Consider the following 15,000-nt stretch of genomic DNA (forward strand, 5'->3'; position numbering starts at 1 on the left):
TATTTTCCTTCTTCTGAAGACGTCATCAGTGACGTCACTATGTACGTACGTGATACGTACCACGGCACTCAAGATTTTTTTTCATTTTTATTCTTTAAACAAGACAAGCCTGTTCATGCGCAAGAGGGACGGGGCAGGACGGGACGGGGGGAGGGGGGGGGGGCATTGGAAGCATCGATCTCGAATTTAATGAATGAGCCCCGTGTTCCATTCTCTGACGTGCAGGGAGAAGGTGCTGAACAAGACCAGCAGCATCGCGGAGGCCGGGGAAATGCAGACCCACCTGGTTGTGGCCAACTTTGTGGGATGGCTGGTGGTTCTGCTCGTGCTCTCCAAAGGCATCCAGTCTCTGGGCAAGGTACTAGGTGGCACAGAGAGAGAGAGAGAGAAGAGGGGGGGGGGAGATAGAAGTCATAAGACAAAGATAGAGGAGAGAGAGATAGGATAGAGAGAGAAAGGGAGGGGGGGGGAGACATGGGGGAGAGAGAGAAATCGCGATGTAATTATACTGAATGATAGATAACTGATAAGAGAGAGAGAGAGAGAGAGAGAGAGAGAGAGAGAGAGAGAGAGAACTCAGAACTCAAAACGTTTTTATTCAAGGATTAAGATTTTAGTCATGTCCTGTTCTACCAATCCGTCCTTGCTAATCTACATCAGAGAAAAAGAGAGAGAGAGAGAGAGAGCGAGAGAGAGAGAGAGAGAGAGTGTGTGTGTGTGTGTGTGTGTGTGTGTGTGAGCATTTTACACAAGTGAGATTTTATGTGTGTGACCGTTCTTGCCGCCTCCATGTGGGCAGTCATGCTCCGTTTCAGGGAGCGAGGGGTAGGGTGGGAAAGGGGAGAGGGTGCATGCCGCTGTGCGCTGGCATGGATTGCGGGATCTTTGGCGTGTGTGTTTGTTCTTCTGCGGGCGTGTGCACGCGATCGGGGTTCGGGCTTTGGCACTCACTCATTCATTCCATCGACCGCTGGGTTCGTTGGGGGGACATGAGGAAGATGTCATAGCTCGCCACGCCGTTCTGTTGGCAGCTGTCGTGAGATCTGGCATCGTCATTTTGGTCCATTCCTTGACGTTGTCGGACCAGCTCTTTCTCTGCCGCCCCCGTCTACAGTCCCTTGCAGGATGGTTTTGGAGAGGGTGTTATGTCGTATGACGTGACCAAACCATGCCATCTTCCGTCGTTTGACAGTCGCCAGCAGTGGTTCTTGGGGCAACAGCAACTTTGTTGGGCTTTGGCGGGTCTGTGCATAATCGTGTTGACCTGGGGGATCGGGGGTAGGGGGGTGGGGGGGGTCGGGGGGGGGGGGGTCTCCACCTTTTGCCCACCGGGCGCAATAGCCGAATGGTTAAAGCCTTTAATTTTCAATCTGAGGGTCCGGGTTCGGATCTCGGTGACGGCGCCTGGTGGGTGGGGGGGTGGAGATTTTTCCGATCTCCTGGGTCAACATGCGTGCAGACCTGCTGGTGCCTGGGCCCCCTTCGTGTGCATACGCACGCAGAGGATCAGGTGCGCACGTTGGAGATCCAGTGGTCCATGCCGGCAATCGGTGGATTATGGAAACAAGAGCGTGCCAGGCATGCACACTCCCGAAAACGGTGTGCGAGTGTGTATGCATGCGTGGCTGAAATCTGATTGAATGAGACAGGAAACGAACGATGAACGCCAAGTGGCGGCTCTATCCAGGTAGGCAGCCTGTTGTGCAAGTGGCTTAGGGCTTGGTCTCCGACCGAGGATAGGCGCTATATAAGTATCTTCATCAATTAATCAATCAGTTCTAGATTTAGTCTTTTTTTTTCTTTCTTTTTTTATCGCTTTGATCCAGACTTATGCATGCGTGCTATTGAAGTTAGGTGTAAAAGCGCTTTGATTTGTTTTCCGCGCAAGATTTGTCGCTATATGAATGCATTTATGATGATGATGATGATAACAATAACAACAACAACAATGATAATAATAATGATGATAATAATAATAATAATAGTACGAAAAAGTAGGAGAAAAAGAAATAAAATCACAATATCGTCATCATGATGATAATAATAGTAATAATCATCATCATCAACATAATCTTTTATTGTTATCATCATTATCATCATGTCGTCACCATTATCACCATGACCGTCATCATCATCATCATCACCATCATCATCATCATCATCATCATCATCGTCTTTGTCGTCGTCATTTATTCATCATCATCATCATCATGATCATAATCATTATTATTATTACTATTACTGTTTTTGTTGTTGTTGATGTCGTCGTCGTCGTCATTATATTATTATTATTATTATTATTATTATTATTATCATTATTATTATTATTCAGTACGACGTGTGTGTGTGTGTGTGTGTGTGTGTGTGTGTGTGTGTGTGTGTGTGTGTGTGTGTCCAGGTGGTGTACGTCACAGCCACCTTTCCCTACGTCCTGCTCACCATTATGCTGATCAGGTCCGCCATGTTGGAGGGCGCCATGGATGGCATCATTTATTACCTCAAGCCTGATTGGTCAAAACTGGCTGATGCTAATGTAATTTTATTATTTATTTATTTATTTATCTATCTGTTTACTTATCATGTGCTTACTTTATACGCCTTCTGTTTTCTTTTTTTGTTTGTTTGTTTTGTTTGTTTTTTGTTGTTGTTTTTTTGTTTTTTGTTGTGTGTTGTTGTTGTTGTTGTTTTTTTGTTTTGTTTTTTTTTTTGGGGGGGTCTATGTGTTATTTTTTATTTATTCATTTGTGTCAGTTTGGTTTGTTTGGTTTATTTGAAATAAGAAAATCGTATTTATCGGATGTAAATTTGCTGTTAGCTACTTCGTCATTAACTCACTCAGTACGGCCAGTCCTCTCTTCTCCTCTACACAGACACCTCGGATGTCCAGTGGGTGTCTCAATGACCCAACCTTTAGCTTCCGTCGTCAGAACTGTGGTATTCTTTGTCAACATTCACCTCTTCAGTATAAGAGCCTTCCGCTTGCAATATTTTGATGATGGTAATTGGGGTGAAACACTGTTAAAGTCGTCTCTTTCGCCGTTCGTATGGAAAGAGTTAATGTTGGTCTGTGTTACTTACGTATGTGCTTATTTTCCTTTGAAAAAATTCCTTTTTCCTGTTTATACTATTTCGTACATCTGTCTGTGCGTCTATCTATCTATCTATCTATCTATCTATCTATCTATCTATCTATCTATCTATCTGTCTGTCTGTCTGTCTGTCTGTGTTTATCTGTTTGTCTGTCTATCGGTCTGTCTGTCTGTCTATCCGTCTGTCTGTCTATCTATCTATCTATCTATCTATCTGTCTATTAACCTGACTTTTTATTTATCAATCTGTCTTAAATCATTTAGTTGTTGATTTATTCATTAATCATTCATTATCATTCTACTAGATATTTGTTAATATTTTCTCTGTTTTGCTATTTTATAAAGTTGATGATATCATAAAAGCGCGTGGAAAACCTTTAAGAATTAAAACAAGTGAGTTTGTTTTTTTTCAACATGAGAGAGAGAGAGCCTTCGACATTCTGACATGGTAAAGCCATTGGTCATGAGTGGGGGATGGGGGAGGGGTGTGGGTGGGCAGATAGATAGAGAGAGAGAGGGGGGGGGGAGATCGTGTGTAAATATATGTAATGTAAAGTATGTTTCATGCGTGCTGTATTTCCGTTCATACGGGTACACGTGCGTGTGATGACTATCGTTTTTGAACGATTTGGTTTAATGAAATGTAAATCTAATGTTTGGCTGTTGGTATGATTCTTTTTTTTTTTTCTTTCTTTCTATTCTACATAGGTGTGGGGGGATGCGGCCGTTCAGATTTTCTTCTCACTCAGCGCCTGTCAAGGAGGGTTGATTGCTTTGTCCAGTTACAACAAGTTTGACAACAATGTGCTCAGGTGTCTCTTTTGTCTGTCCACCTGTCTCTCTAGATGTATTGTATTGTATTGTATTGTATTGTATTGTATTGTGGGTTAGTGTAGTGTAGTATAGTGTAGTGCTGTAGTGTACTGTACTGTTGCGTAGTGTAATGTAATGTATGGTAGTGTACATGTGTGCGCTCCGGCGTGTAAGGATTATCACTTTTGCTTGAGTCTTTTTAATGACAACCAATTATATCATTATTAGGTGTGCTTGCGTGTATTTCATAGGAGTGTGTGTGTGTGTGTGTGTGTGTGTGTGTGTGTGTGTGTGTGTGTGTGTGTGTGTGTGTGTGTGTGTGTGTGTATTATTTCTTCTGTTTAACGTATATCCACAGGATATGAATTATAACAGATGTCCGTGGTGTGTATGTGCGCGCGTGCTTGCTTGCGTGCGTGTATGCGCATGTGTACGTGCGCTCGCACTGGAGTGTGTGCCTTGCAATTCGCGAACGTCCAAACACAATCTTTTGTTCACGTATGTTCCCCTCCTTCACGTGTGTGCAGAGACTCCCTGTTGGTGCCCATCATCAACTGTGCCACCAGTGTGTACGCGGGCTTCGTGGTCTTCTCTGTGCTGGGCTACATGGCCAACGTTCGGGGCACCACTGTGGCGGAGGTCACCAAGGGAGGTAGGTTTAACCCATTCAATCCCAAGGATGATGGCTTCCCTGCCATACTGATGAACAAGGGAAGTAGATTTAACCCATTCAATCCCAAAGATGATGGCTTCCCTGCCATACTGATGAACAAGAGAGGTAGGTTCAACCCGTTCAATCCCAAGAATGATGGCTTCCCTGCCATACTGATGAACAAGGGAGGTTGGTTTAACCCATTCAGCCCTAAGGATAGATCCCATGCCATACTGATGAACAAGGGATGTAGGTTTAACTCGTTCAGTCCCAAGGATGATGGCTTCCTTGTCATACTGATGAATAATGGAGGTAGGTTTAACCCATTCAATCCCAAGAGTGATGACTTCCCTGTCATACTGATAAACAAGGGAAGTATTCAACCCATTCAATCCCAAGGATGATGGATTCCCTGCCATACTGATGAACAAAGGAGGTAGGTTCAACCCATTCAACCTAAAGATGGCTCCCCTGCCATATGATGAACGAGGGAGGTAGGTTTAACCCATTAAATCTCGAGGATGGCTTCCCTTATGCCATATTGATTGATGCTGAAAAACACAGGACATATGCTTGAACTAACCGGATTTCCCCTCCAAATTGTCAAGTGTGGATACAGCCAGAAGTACTGTACAAGTTAGTCCCCTTTGTTTGCAGTTTTTTGTTTGTTGGGTGTTTTTTGTTTGTTTGTTTGTTTGTTTGCTTGTTTTTGTTTTTTGTTTGTTGTTGTTGTTGTTGTTTTGCATATGTAGGAATATGGAAACTCTTTTGATTGATTAAAGGATTTCAGCGCCCTAGCATTGCTCAGGCAGTGTTGAATGAGTTAACTGATGTCTCTGTACGAGCGAGTCAAGAGGTGACATTGACAGCGTATGACCACTGGTGATAACATAAAAATGTTACAAACGGAAGTGTCCACACATTAACCCTTTTACCGCCAGTCAATTTAGAGTGCAAAATTCCCTTGTGCTATAAAGACAGCAAAGATGATATCTAAGAATAGCTAGGGATTCCCCCTGCGATGTATAGAAAATATGGCCTATCCTACCACCGAACATTAAGAACAGTAGGTTCATGGATAACAGACCCATGATCTGGTCACCTTTCAGTGACATGTGTCCTCTGCCTAGCTTGTGCATAAATGGGAGTTTGGCAGTGAAAGGGTTAAAGAGATGGGTGAAGAAAACGATGCCGCATTTTCTGACGACGAAGGCAAGGCCATTCATGCTGAACACATTGTGGGGGCTCTGTGGGGGTGGAAGGAACGAAAGAAAGAAGACTGGTCGTCCCAAGACTTGACGGGCGCAGTAGCCGAGTAGTTAAAGCGTTGGACTTTCAATCTGAGGGTCCCGGGTTCGAATCACGGTGACAGCGCCTGGTGGGTGAAGGGTGGAGATTTTTACGATCTCCCAGGTCAACATATGTGCAGACCTGCTAGTGCCTGAACACCCTTTGTGTGTATATACAAGCAGAAGATCAAATACGCACGTTAAAGATCCTGTAATCCATGTCAGCGTTCGGTGGGTTATGGAAACAAGAACATACCCAGCATGCACACCCCCGAAAACGGAGTATGGCTGCCTACATGGCGGGGTAAAAACGGTCATACACGTAAAAGCCCACTCGTGTACATACGAGTGAACGTGGGAGTTGCAGCCATCGAACGCAGAAGAAGAAGAAGAAGTCCCAAGACTGGTATGTCCATTGGAGGTTTCTCTGTTCTTCCGCTGATGTTAGATTCATTCGCGTTCTTCCGAAACACGGGGAGAGAGTGGGGTTTTTGTTGTTGTTGTTGTTGTTGTTGTTGTTTTAGTTCTTCAGCTCTGCAAACCTGCCCTTTTTCTGTCCGTCACAGTCCCGTTTACAACAGATCTGAAAACATTCCATTTCTTAGTATGTTGTATTATCGTATGCTTCTGGGACTATTAGGCGCACATTGGCAATTTTTGTTTGGTTCTGTATGTTTTTTGTTTTCTTTTTCATTACAAGTAACTGTGTTTATCATAAACACATATTTATGCTCATGTTAGTAGTTTTGTAATCCTCTGTTAAAAAAAAAAAAAATCAACGGAATGTTCAACGTCAGAGGTATGTCTAATGTTCATGTGTACATGAATATGACTGTATTTGTGTCTAATTTTCTTTTCTAGTTTTTGTTTGTTTTTTGGGAGATGAGGGGATTTTGTTGTTGTTGTTGTTGTTTTTGTTTATTTTGTTTAGGTTTTGCGGGACCGATATGTTTTATTTTCAGCTCTGCTGTGGCCCTGTGTGGTCGATGGGGCTTTAAGCAACAAGTTTCAGTTTCAGTTTCACTTTCTCAAGGAGGCGTCACTGCGTTCGGACAAATCCATACACGCTACACCACATCTGTTGAGCAGATGCCTGACCAGCAGCATAACCCAACGCGCTTAGTCAGGCCTTGAGTGCATGCTTACATATTTGTGTACCTATGAAAGTGGATTTCATTTTACGTAATTTCGCCAGAGGACAACACTCTCGTTGCCATGGGTTCTTTTTCAGTGCGCCAAGTGCGTGCTGCACACGGGACCTCGGTTTATCGTCTCATCCGAAAGACTAGACGCTCAGTTTGATTTTCCAGTCAAACCTAGGAGAAAGGGCGAGAGCGGGATTCGAACCCACACCCTCACGGACTCTCTGTATTGGCAGCTGAGCGTCTTAACCATTCTGCCACCTTCCTCCTGAGCAACAAAAGACACAAAAGTGCTAATAAGAAACAAAATTACATCACCAACTATTCAGTCTTCTGAGAATTAATTGGAAACGGGAATATTAGTGTCGCAGCTCAAACGAGATGAGATCACCCAAAGAATATGACACGCAAAATTCTAGGATCGAACCGCCATATTCAAACATTATAAACACACGCTAACCATCGAAAAGCCAGAAGGTTCTAGCGACTGGAATAGATCTCCAACCTTCATTCATCGAAATTTCAGAAAGACGTTAAATGCTTAAAGTTTCCTTAACCTTTTGAGGCCACTGAAGCAGTGACTTCATATCCGCTGTGTCTATGGGTCGGCATAGGAAGGCGAGGCCCAACCCTCCCCTTCTTTTTGATTGATATTTCCCAACCGAACGTCACGTACCCATTGACAACGGGGTTCAGTGAGGACAGCTGGAGTAACATCCCTTTCCCCGTGGACACACAACACCGCGTCGAAACGGGGTCTCGAACCCCGAACAGACGTGAACATTAGATCAGAAATCCAACTCCCATCCGGTTCTTCTGCGGCGCCTTATTTCATCCAGATACTCAATGACCAATTAAAGACGTCCCGCTTGCGCCTCATTTCATCCAGATAGTATGGGGGGGGAGGGGGGGGGGGGGGGGGGGGGGGGGGGATAGTACATAACAAGGTACGAACATAAATTGAGAATCATACACAGATACAGTAGAAATTAGGATACATACAAGTGCATATCAATATAAAAACTTATACATACTCACACATGCATGTACTGCACACACACACACACACACACACACACACACACACACACACGTTTGAACAGAAGCCGCATATTACATGTGGATGGGAATGATGACTAGATCTTCAGGTAGATGGTTGTTGATTGCACAATTCTATTTATCATACTGGATTTGTTCGAGAGACAGGGCATTGACTGCTTTGGGGGGAAAAAAAGCTACTGGCGAAGCGATTGGTTTTCGTCCTTATACTTCTGAACCGTTCACCAGAGGAGAGCATCTCGAAAATCCCAAAAGCTGGATGTGATTCGTCCTGGCTGATTGATTTTGCTTTTTTGAGTAGCCGCTCATAATGTCTTCTAGAGAAGGTAGATCAGCCCCGTTAATCTTGAATGCAGTTTTCAAGGGCTGCAACTTCTGCCTTGGCTATGTTTCCGTACCAAACAGTAATAGCGAAGGTTAGCACACTTTCAATGACTGCTCAGTAGAAATCAAACATGATTTCTTTTTTTTTAAATTCCGAACTTTTTGAGGCGCCGAAGAAAGTGCAGGCGCCGTTGTGCTTTCTTGACAATTTTTTTCCGTATTTTTCTCCCATTTCAAATCGTTGGAAATGGTCAGTCCGATGTTGTATCGAGTCTGTGCTTACAGTTTCATTTATGTGCTGGTATGGAAGTTTGGGAGTGAGGAGTAAGCGTGTTTTGAACGATGTCATGAGTGTATGCAGTAAAATTGTGGGAGTGAAACAAGCTAGTATGCAAGAGCTGTATGAAAGTCGAGTGGTTAAAAAAAGCAGGCAGATAGCAACTGACGACACCCATATTTTAGCAAAGTATTATGAGCTATTGCCATCAGGACGACGCTACAGAACTTTTAAGTTGAAATCCAGAGCTCTGAAGACTTTTATTCCACGTTCAATCCACATTTTAAATTCTTGAGAACTCTGTGTGTGTGTGTGCGCGCGCGCACTCTCATGTGAGACGTGTGAAAGTCCGTGCATGATAGGCTGTACCTTGTTCTAGTTGTGGTGTGTGTGTGTGTGTTTGTGTGTGTGTGTGTGTGTGTGTGTGTGTGTGTGTGTGTGTGTGTGTGTGTGTGTTTACTGAGCTTAAAACGTGACAATTGGTTGTAATGAATGTGCAATATGTAGGAAGAATAATGTGCAATATGCAGGATGAATGTACAATGAATATGTCTAATGCTAACGTCCATATTCTAAATATATTTCTGTTTAATAATTACGATGTAATAATTAATTGCAATGTTTTTAAAAGCGAATATGTGAAATGCTTTTATTTGAGAACATATGTTTATTACTCTTGTTTGATCAAGTTATCCGCGTGTGTGGGGTGGGGTGGGGGGTGCGGTGCGGGTGTGTGCTGATTATCTGGTTGTGGTTTTCCGCAATTCATCTTTATTCTTATTTTATCTGTCTATTATAATCAATGTGCAGTATAGTAGGCTATGTTTATAATTATATTCAAATAATGTTTCTTAATTCTTTCTGTTTTTACATTAAGAATACTAGTTATTACCTGCAGTGTGTGGATGTATGTATGAAACGATGTATGTGATATTTTTTACATTTGTATCTTCGTAATATTTGTTGGGGCTGTTGTTAGCTTTTACAGTTATGGTCCCCATGTTGTTTACTTGTCTATGTTGTGATAATGCACCTGACCAAATTTCTCCAGTTGGAGATAATAAAGTTATTCTTATCTTATCTTATCTTATCTTAATTAAATTGGATATACACGATCAGTCAAAGATAGAACCACTTGTTCGTTTTATTGACTGCTTGTTTCATCAGTCACCTTTTGCTGGGGCGGACGTGGATTTTCTGTCTGTGCTAGGTCCCGGACTGGCGTTCGTTGTGTACCCAGAGGCCGTGTCCCAGATGCCTCTGTCTCCTCTCTGGGCCATCCTCTTCTTCCTCATGGTCGTCATGCTGGGCTTCAGCACTGCTGTGAGTCCTTCAGAGTGTGTGTGTGTGTGACACTGTGTGTGTGTGTGTGTGTGTGTGTGTGTGTGTGTGTGTGTGTGTGTGTGTGTGTGTGTGTGTGTGTGTGTGTGTGTGTGTGTGTGTGTGTGTGTGTGTGTGTAAGTGACACTGTGTGCGTGTGTGTGTGTGTTTGTGTATGTGTGTGTGACAGTGTGTGTGTGTGTGTGTGTGTGTGTGTGTGTGTGTGTGTGTGTGTGTGTGTGTGTGTGTGTGTGTGTGTGTGTGTGTGTGTGTGTGTGATAATGTGTATCTGTCTATCTACGCGCCTTTGGCATGCGCTCTTGCTCATTCTATTTATTCTCTTATGTGGTAAATTCGTTGACTGACATATTGTGTGTATGTGTGTGTGTGTGTGTGTGTGTGTGTGTGTGTGTGTGTGTGTGTGTGTGTGTGTGTGTGTGTGTGTGTGTGTGTGTGTGTGTGTGTGTTTGTGTTTGTTCGTGTGTGTGTGTGTGTGTGTTTGTGTGTGTATGTGTGTGTGTGCGCGCGCGCGCGCGTGCGTGCGTGCGTGCATGGGTGCATGGGTGTGTCTGTGTCTCTGTGTGTGTGTCTGTGTGTTTGCTTGTCCTGTAGTTCTCTGTGGTGGAGACCATCATGACCTCCTTCATTGACGAGTTCCCCGAGAAGCTGGGGGGCAAGAAGAGAGCCCTCATCTTCAGGGTGGTCGTGGTCGTGCTGGGATTCCTCTTTGGCCTCCCCATGGTCACACAGGTAAGATAAGATGAGGTTAGATCATACGAGATGAGATACGTTATGGTACGAAAACGTAAGGTGCGACAACAGCAACAACAGCAACAACAACCACAACAGCGCTACCACCAACAACAGCAATAAATATACTTATGTCATCGTCAAATAAAAAGAAAAGAATTTCCACCTAACTCCGTGATAAAATAAGCCACAGGATAAGGACAAACCTGAAGCATTTTGGAATCAAAGTACGCTATTATCGAAGACGAAAAAAGACAGATTGTGGCTGAAATAACAGAAGATCGAATTCGTGAGATGACTGCAGATCAGTTTCAGTTTCAGTTTCAGTCGCTCAAGGAGGCGTCACTGCGTTCGGACAAATCCATATACGCTACACCACATCTGCCAAACAGATGCCTGACCAGCAGCGTAACCCAACGCGCTTAGTCAGGCCTTGAGAGAAAAAAAAGGTGAATAAATAATAGATAAGCTTAGATAAATAAATAAATAATAATTATAATATAAAAAGGTAGTAATAATAATATTAATAATAAACTAATAATATAAATAATAATAATAATAATAATAATAAATAAATAAATAAATAAATAAATAAATAAATAACAATGATGATAAATAAGCAAATAAATGTAAAACATGAAGACACACATTCACACATACACCCACACATGCATAACAGATATGCACCAAACATGCAGTTTCACAGATATGAAAGCACAGTTAAATACATATAAACGTACATGAGCTCCAACACACACACACACACACACACACTGCAGAGGTGTGAGTTAAATCAATCACCCATTCCTCCATTTGGTTATTCGGTTGTTTGTTCATGTTTCCCTCAGGGAGGCAGTTACCTGCTGGATATTGTGGATGGGTATGTGGTGGGCTTTCCAACTCTTCTGGTGGGTCTCTTCGAACTCATCTGTGTCGCCTGGATATACGGTCAGTAGGTGCATTTAGTGTGACGCCGACCTTACAGCGTGTATTAATACATTTTCATCATCATTATCGACATCAACATCATTGTTATTGTCGTAGTCGATTCACAGCGTGTATTAATACATTTTCATCATCATTATCGACATCAACATCATTGTTATTGTCGTAGTCGATTCACAGCGTGTATTAATACATTTTCATCATCATTATCGACATCAAAATCATTGTTATTTTCGTAGTCGATTCACAGCGTGTATTAATACATTTTCATCATCATCATTATCGACATCAACATCATTGTTATTGTCGTAGTCGATTCACAGCGTGTATTAATACATTTTCATCATCATCATTATCGACATCAACATATTGTTATTGTCGTAGTCGATTCACAGCGTGTATTAATACATTTTCATCATCATCATTATCGACATCAACATATTGTTATTGTCGTAGTCGTTATTATCATCATTGTCATCATGATCGTGATCATGATCATCATAGCCATTATCATGATCAACTTGCTATAATTTCTCTTCCTGTTCTTCCTCCTACTCCTCCTACTCCTCCTCCTCCTCCTCCCCCTCCTCCTCCTCCTTCTTCTTCTTCTTCTACTTCTTCTTGTTCTTCTTCTTCGTCGTCGTTGTCGTCGTCGTCGCCCTTTCCAACCGAAGTTTCTAAACTGCAAACCGCCCTGGCCTTTCCCGATCATTGCAATTTTATTGTAATATTGAAAGTTTTGACAGGTAGATAATACATACATTTTTTTTTAAATCCAAAGCGACATGATAAGAAAGAAAGAAAAACAAACACATCAACAATAAAAAGAAATAATAACAAACATGCACACGCACGCACGCACGCACACATACACACACGCACACACACGCACACACACGCACACACACGCACGCACTCACGCACCCACACACACGCACGCGCGCGCGCACGCACACACACACACACACACGCACACGCACACGCACACGCACACACGCGCACGCGCACATACACACGCACGCACGCACACGCACGCACACACACGCACACACGCACACACACGCGCACACACACGCGCACATAAACGCACGCACGCACGCACACGCACACACACACACGTACGGACACACACACGCGCACACACACACACACACACACACACACACACGTACGGACACACACACGCGCAGACACACACACACACACACACACACACACACACACACACACACACACACACACGTCTCAGTTTTATTATTTCTTAAGTTCAATATATTTTATTCTCTTTCTATTTCATTTCAGGTCACACGGAGTTTACTAAGGACATCAAAGCCATGATCAACAGAGGTCCCTACAAGTATTTCGTCGTCTGCTGGATTTTCATCTCCCCTGTCATGCTGTTCGTAAGTTCTGTGCTGAAGCGTACGAGTCAAGAATTCTTCCTTGCTCAACGCCTCCACAACGTAGATACCCACATTCTGTCTCCAGAGGAATTCATATTATATATATTTTTGAATACCACTTCACATAGCTCTAAGATATAGCTCAAAGATTCAGAGACTGAGCTTTCGAAACCCTTTATTCTCTGTCCAGAAATGTCTCTCAGACGGAAAAAATCGAAACCTGAACGAGCGACGCAAGTTAAATAGTTATTTTCTCCTGAGGATGGTTATGCTAGGAGCTAACCAGGGTGGAAAGCATTCACCACACAATATTTTGTAGCATGGTTGTATTCCAGTGTGGACCTTGAGATCCATAGTGAAAACAGACACCAGCATCGCTGATGTGAAAGCTGGTCTTTGTATTTTGTATCTTTTTGTATTTTGTATTTCTTTTTATCACAACAGATTTCTCTGTGTGAAATTCGGGCTGCTCTCCCCAGGGAGAGTGCGTCGCTATACTACAGCGCTACCCTTTTTTTCCTTTTTTTTTCCTGCGTGCAGTTTTATTTGTTTTTCCTATTGACATGGATTTTTCTACAGAATTTTGCCAGGAACAACCCTTTTGTTGCCGTGGGTTCTTTTACGTGCGGTAAGTGCGTGCTGCACACAGGACTCGGTTTATCGTCTCATCCGAATGACTAGCGTCCAGACCACCACTCAAGGTCTAGTGGAGGGGGAGAAAATATCGGCGGCTGAGCCGTGATTCGAACCAGCGCGCTCAGATTCTCTCGCTTCCTAGGCGGACACGTTATCTCTAGGCCATCACTCCACATCTTTGTCGCATATGTTACAGTGCCCCCACCCTCTGAAAAAAAAAGTATTTTCAAGATTGAAGATGATTATATTGTCTTCTTCTTCTTCTTCGTTCTTGATCTGCAACTCTCATGTTCACTCGCATGTACACGAGTGGGCTTTTTTACGTGTGTGACCGTTTTTTTTTTTGGTTTCTTTTTTGTTTTGTTTTACCCCCGCCATGTAGGCAGCAATACTCCGCTTTCGGGGGGTAATTGACCATTAAGAATCACTGTTTAAAACGGAAATAGTCCTTCCGTTTAAGAATACATGCGCACTGATTGTCATCAGTCATATACAAAAAGAAAAACAAACAGCTTTTTTTTTTGTTGTTGTTGTTGTTGTTGGTACATTCTATTCTTCAGTGCTTGATCATCACAAAGTTTATCACCTCATTTTGTCCAGTCTGTTCTTCAACACAAAGTTTATCATCTTTGTCCATATTGTTGTTCAGGAGTTGATCAGCACAAAGTTTTATTATCTCAAAGTCTTTGTCCATTTTGTTCTTTAGAGGTTGATCATCACAAAGTCTTTGTCCATTTTGTTCTTCAGTGTGTGATCACCACAGAGAGTTTCTCGTCTCTCTTTGTCCAATTTGTTCTTCAGGGGTTGATCATCCCAAAGTCTTTGTCCCTTCTGTACTTCAGTGTGTGATCACCACAGAGTTTCTCGTCTCTCTTTGTCCAATTTGTTCTTCAGGGGTTGATCATCACAAAGTCTTTGTCCGTTCTGTACTTCAGTGTGTGATCACCACAGAGTTTCTCGTCTCTCTTTGTCCAATTTGTTCTTCAGGGGTTGATCATCTCAAAGTCTTTGTCCGTTCTGTACTTCAGTTTGTGATCATCACAAAGTCTTTGTCCCTTCTGATGTTCTTCGGGAGTTGATCACCACACACTGTCTTTATCCGTTCTGTACTTCAGGGTGTGATCATCTTCAAGGCCTATCAGTACCAGCCGCTGACGGCCAGCGAGACAGTGTTCTTCCCCTGGTGGTCTGAGCTGCTGGCCTGGGGCGTGGTCCTCTTCCCCACCATGTTCATCCCTGGCTGGTTCTACTACCACACCTGTACCGGCGGGGTCTGGCAGGTGAGAGAACCAAGAGACTGC

The 15,000-nt window shown here is 43.1% G+C and overlaps 1 protein-coding gene across 1 annotated transcript in view; it reads left to right on the top strand.

The window, feature by feature from the left end:
• The window catches only part of LOC143288916 (sodium- and chloride-dependent glycine transporter 1-like), a 32,466-nt gene that overhangs the window by 9,980 nt on the left and 7,486 nt on the right, over positions 1 to 15,000 (top strand). Inside the window, exons 6-14 of the mRNA XM_076597590.1 lie at positions 226 to 358; positions 2,399 to 2,533; positions 3,798 to 3,901; positions 4,430 to 4,554; positions 9,856 to 9,968; positions 10,578 to 10,715; positions 11,564 to 11,663; positions 12,963 to 13,063; positions 14,815 to 14,979. Of these exons, the coding sequence (XP_076453705.1) occupies positions 226 to 358; positions 2,399 to 2,533; positions 3,798 to 3,901; positions 4,430 to 4,554; positions 9,856 to 9,968; positions 10,578 to 10,715; positions 11,564 to 11,663; positions 12,963 to 13,063; positions 14,815 to 14,979 (1,114 nt within the window). The remainder of the gene's footprint in view (positions 1 to 225; positions 359 to 2,398; positions 2,534 to 3,797; positions 3,902 to 4,429; positions 4,555 to 9,855; positions 9,969 to 10,577; positions 10,716 to 11,563; positions 11,664 to 12,962; positions 13,064 to 14,814; positions 14,980 to 15,000) is intronic.

This window comes from Babylonia areolata, chromosome 1, assembly GCF_041734735.1.
Source record: "Babylonia areolata isolate BAREFJ2019XMU chromosome 1, ASM4173473v1, whole genome shotgun sequence".
Classification (NCBI taxonomy): domain Eukaryota; kingdom Metazoa; phylum Mollusca; class Gastropoda; order Neogastropoda; family Buccinidae; genus Babylonia; species Babylonia areolata.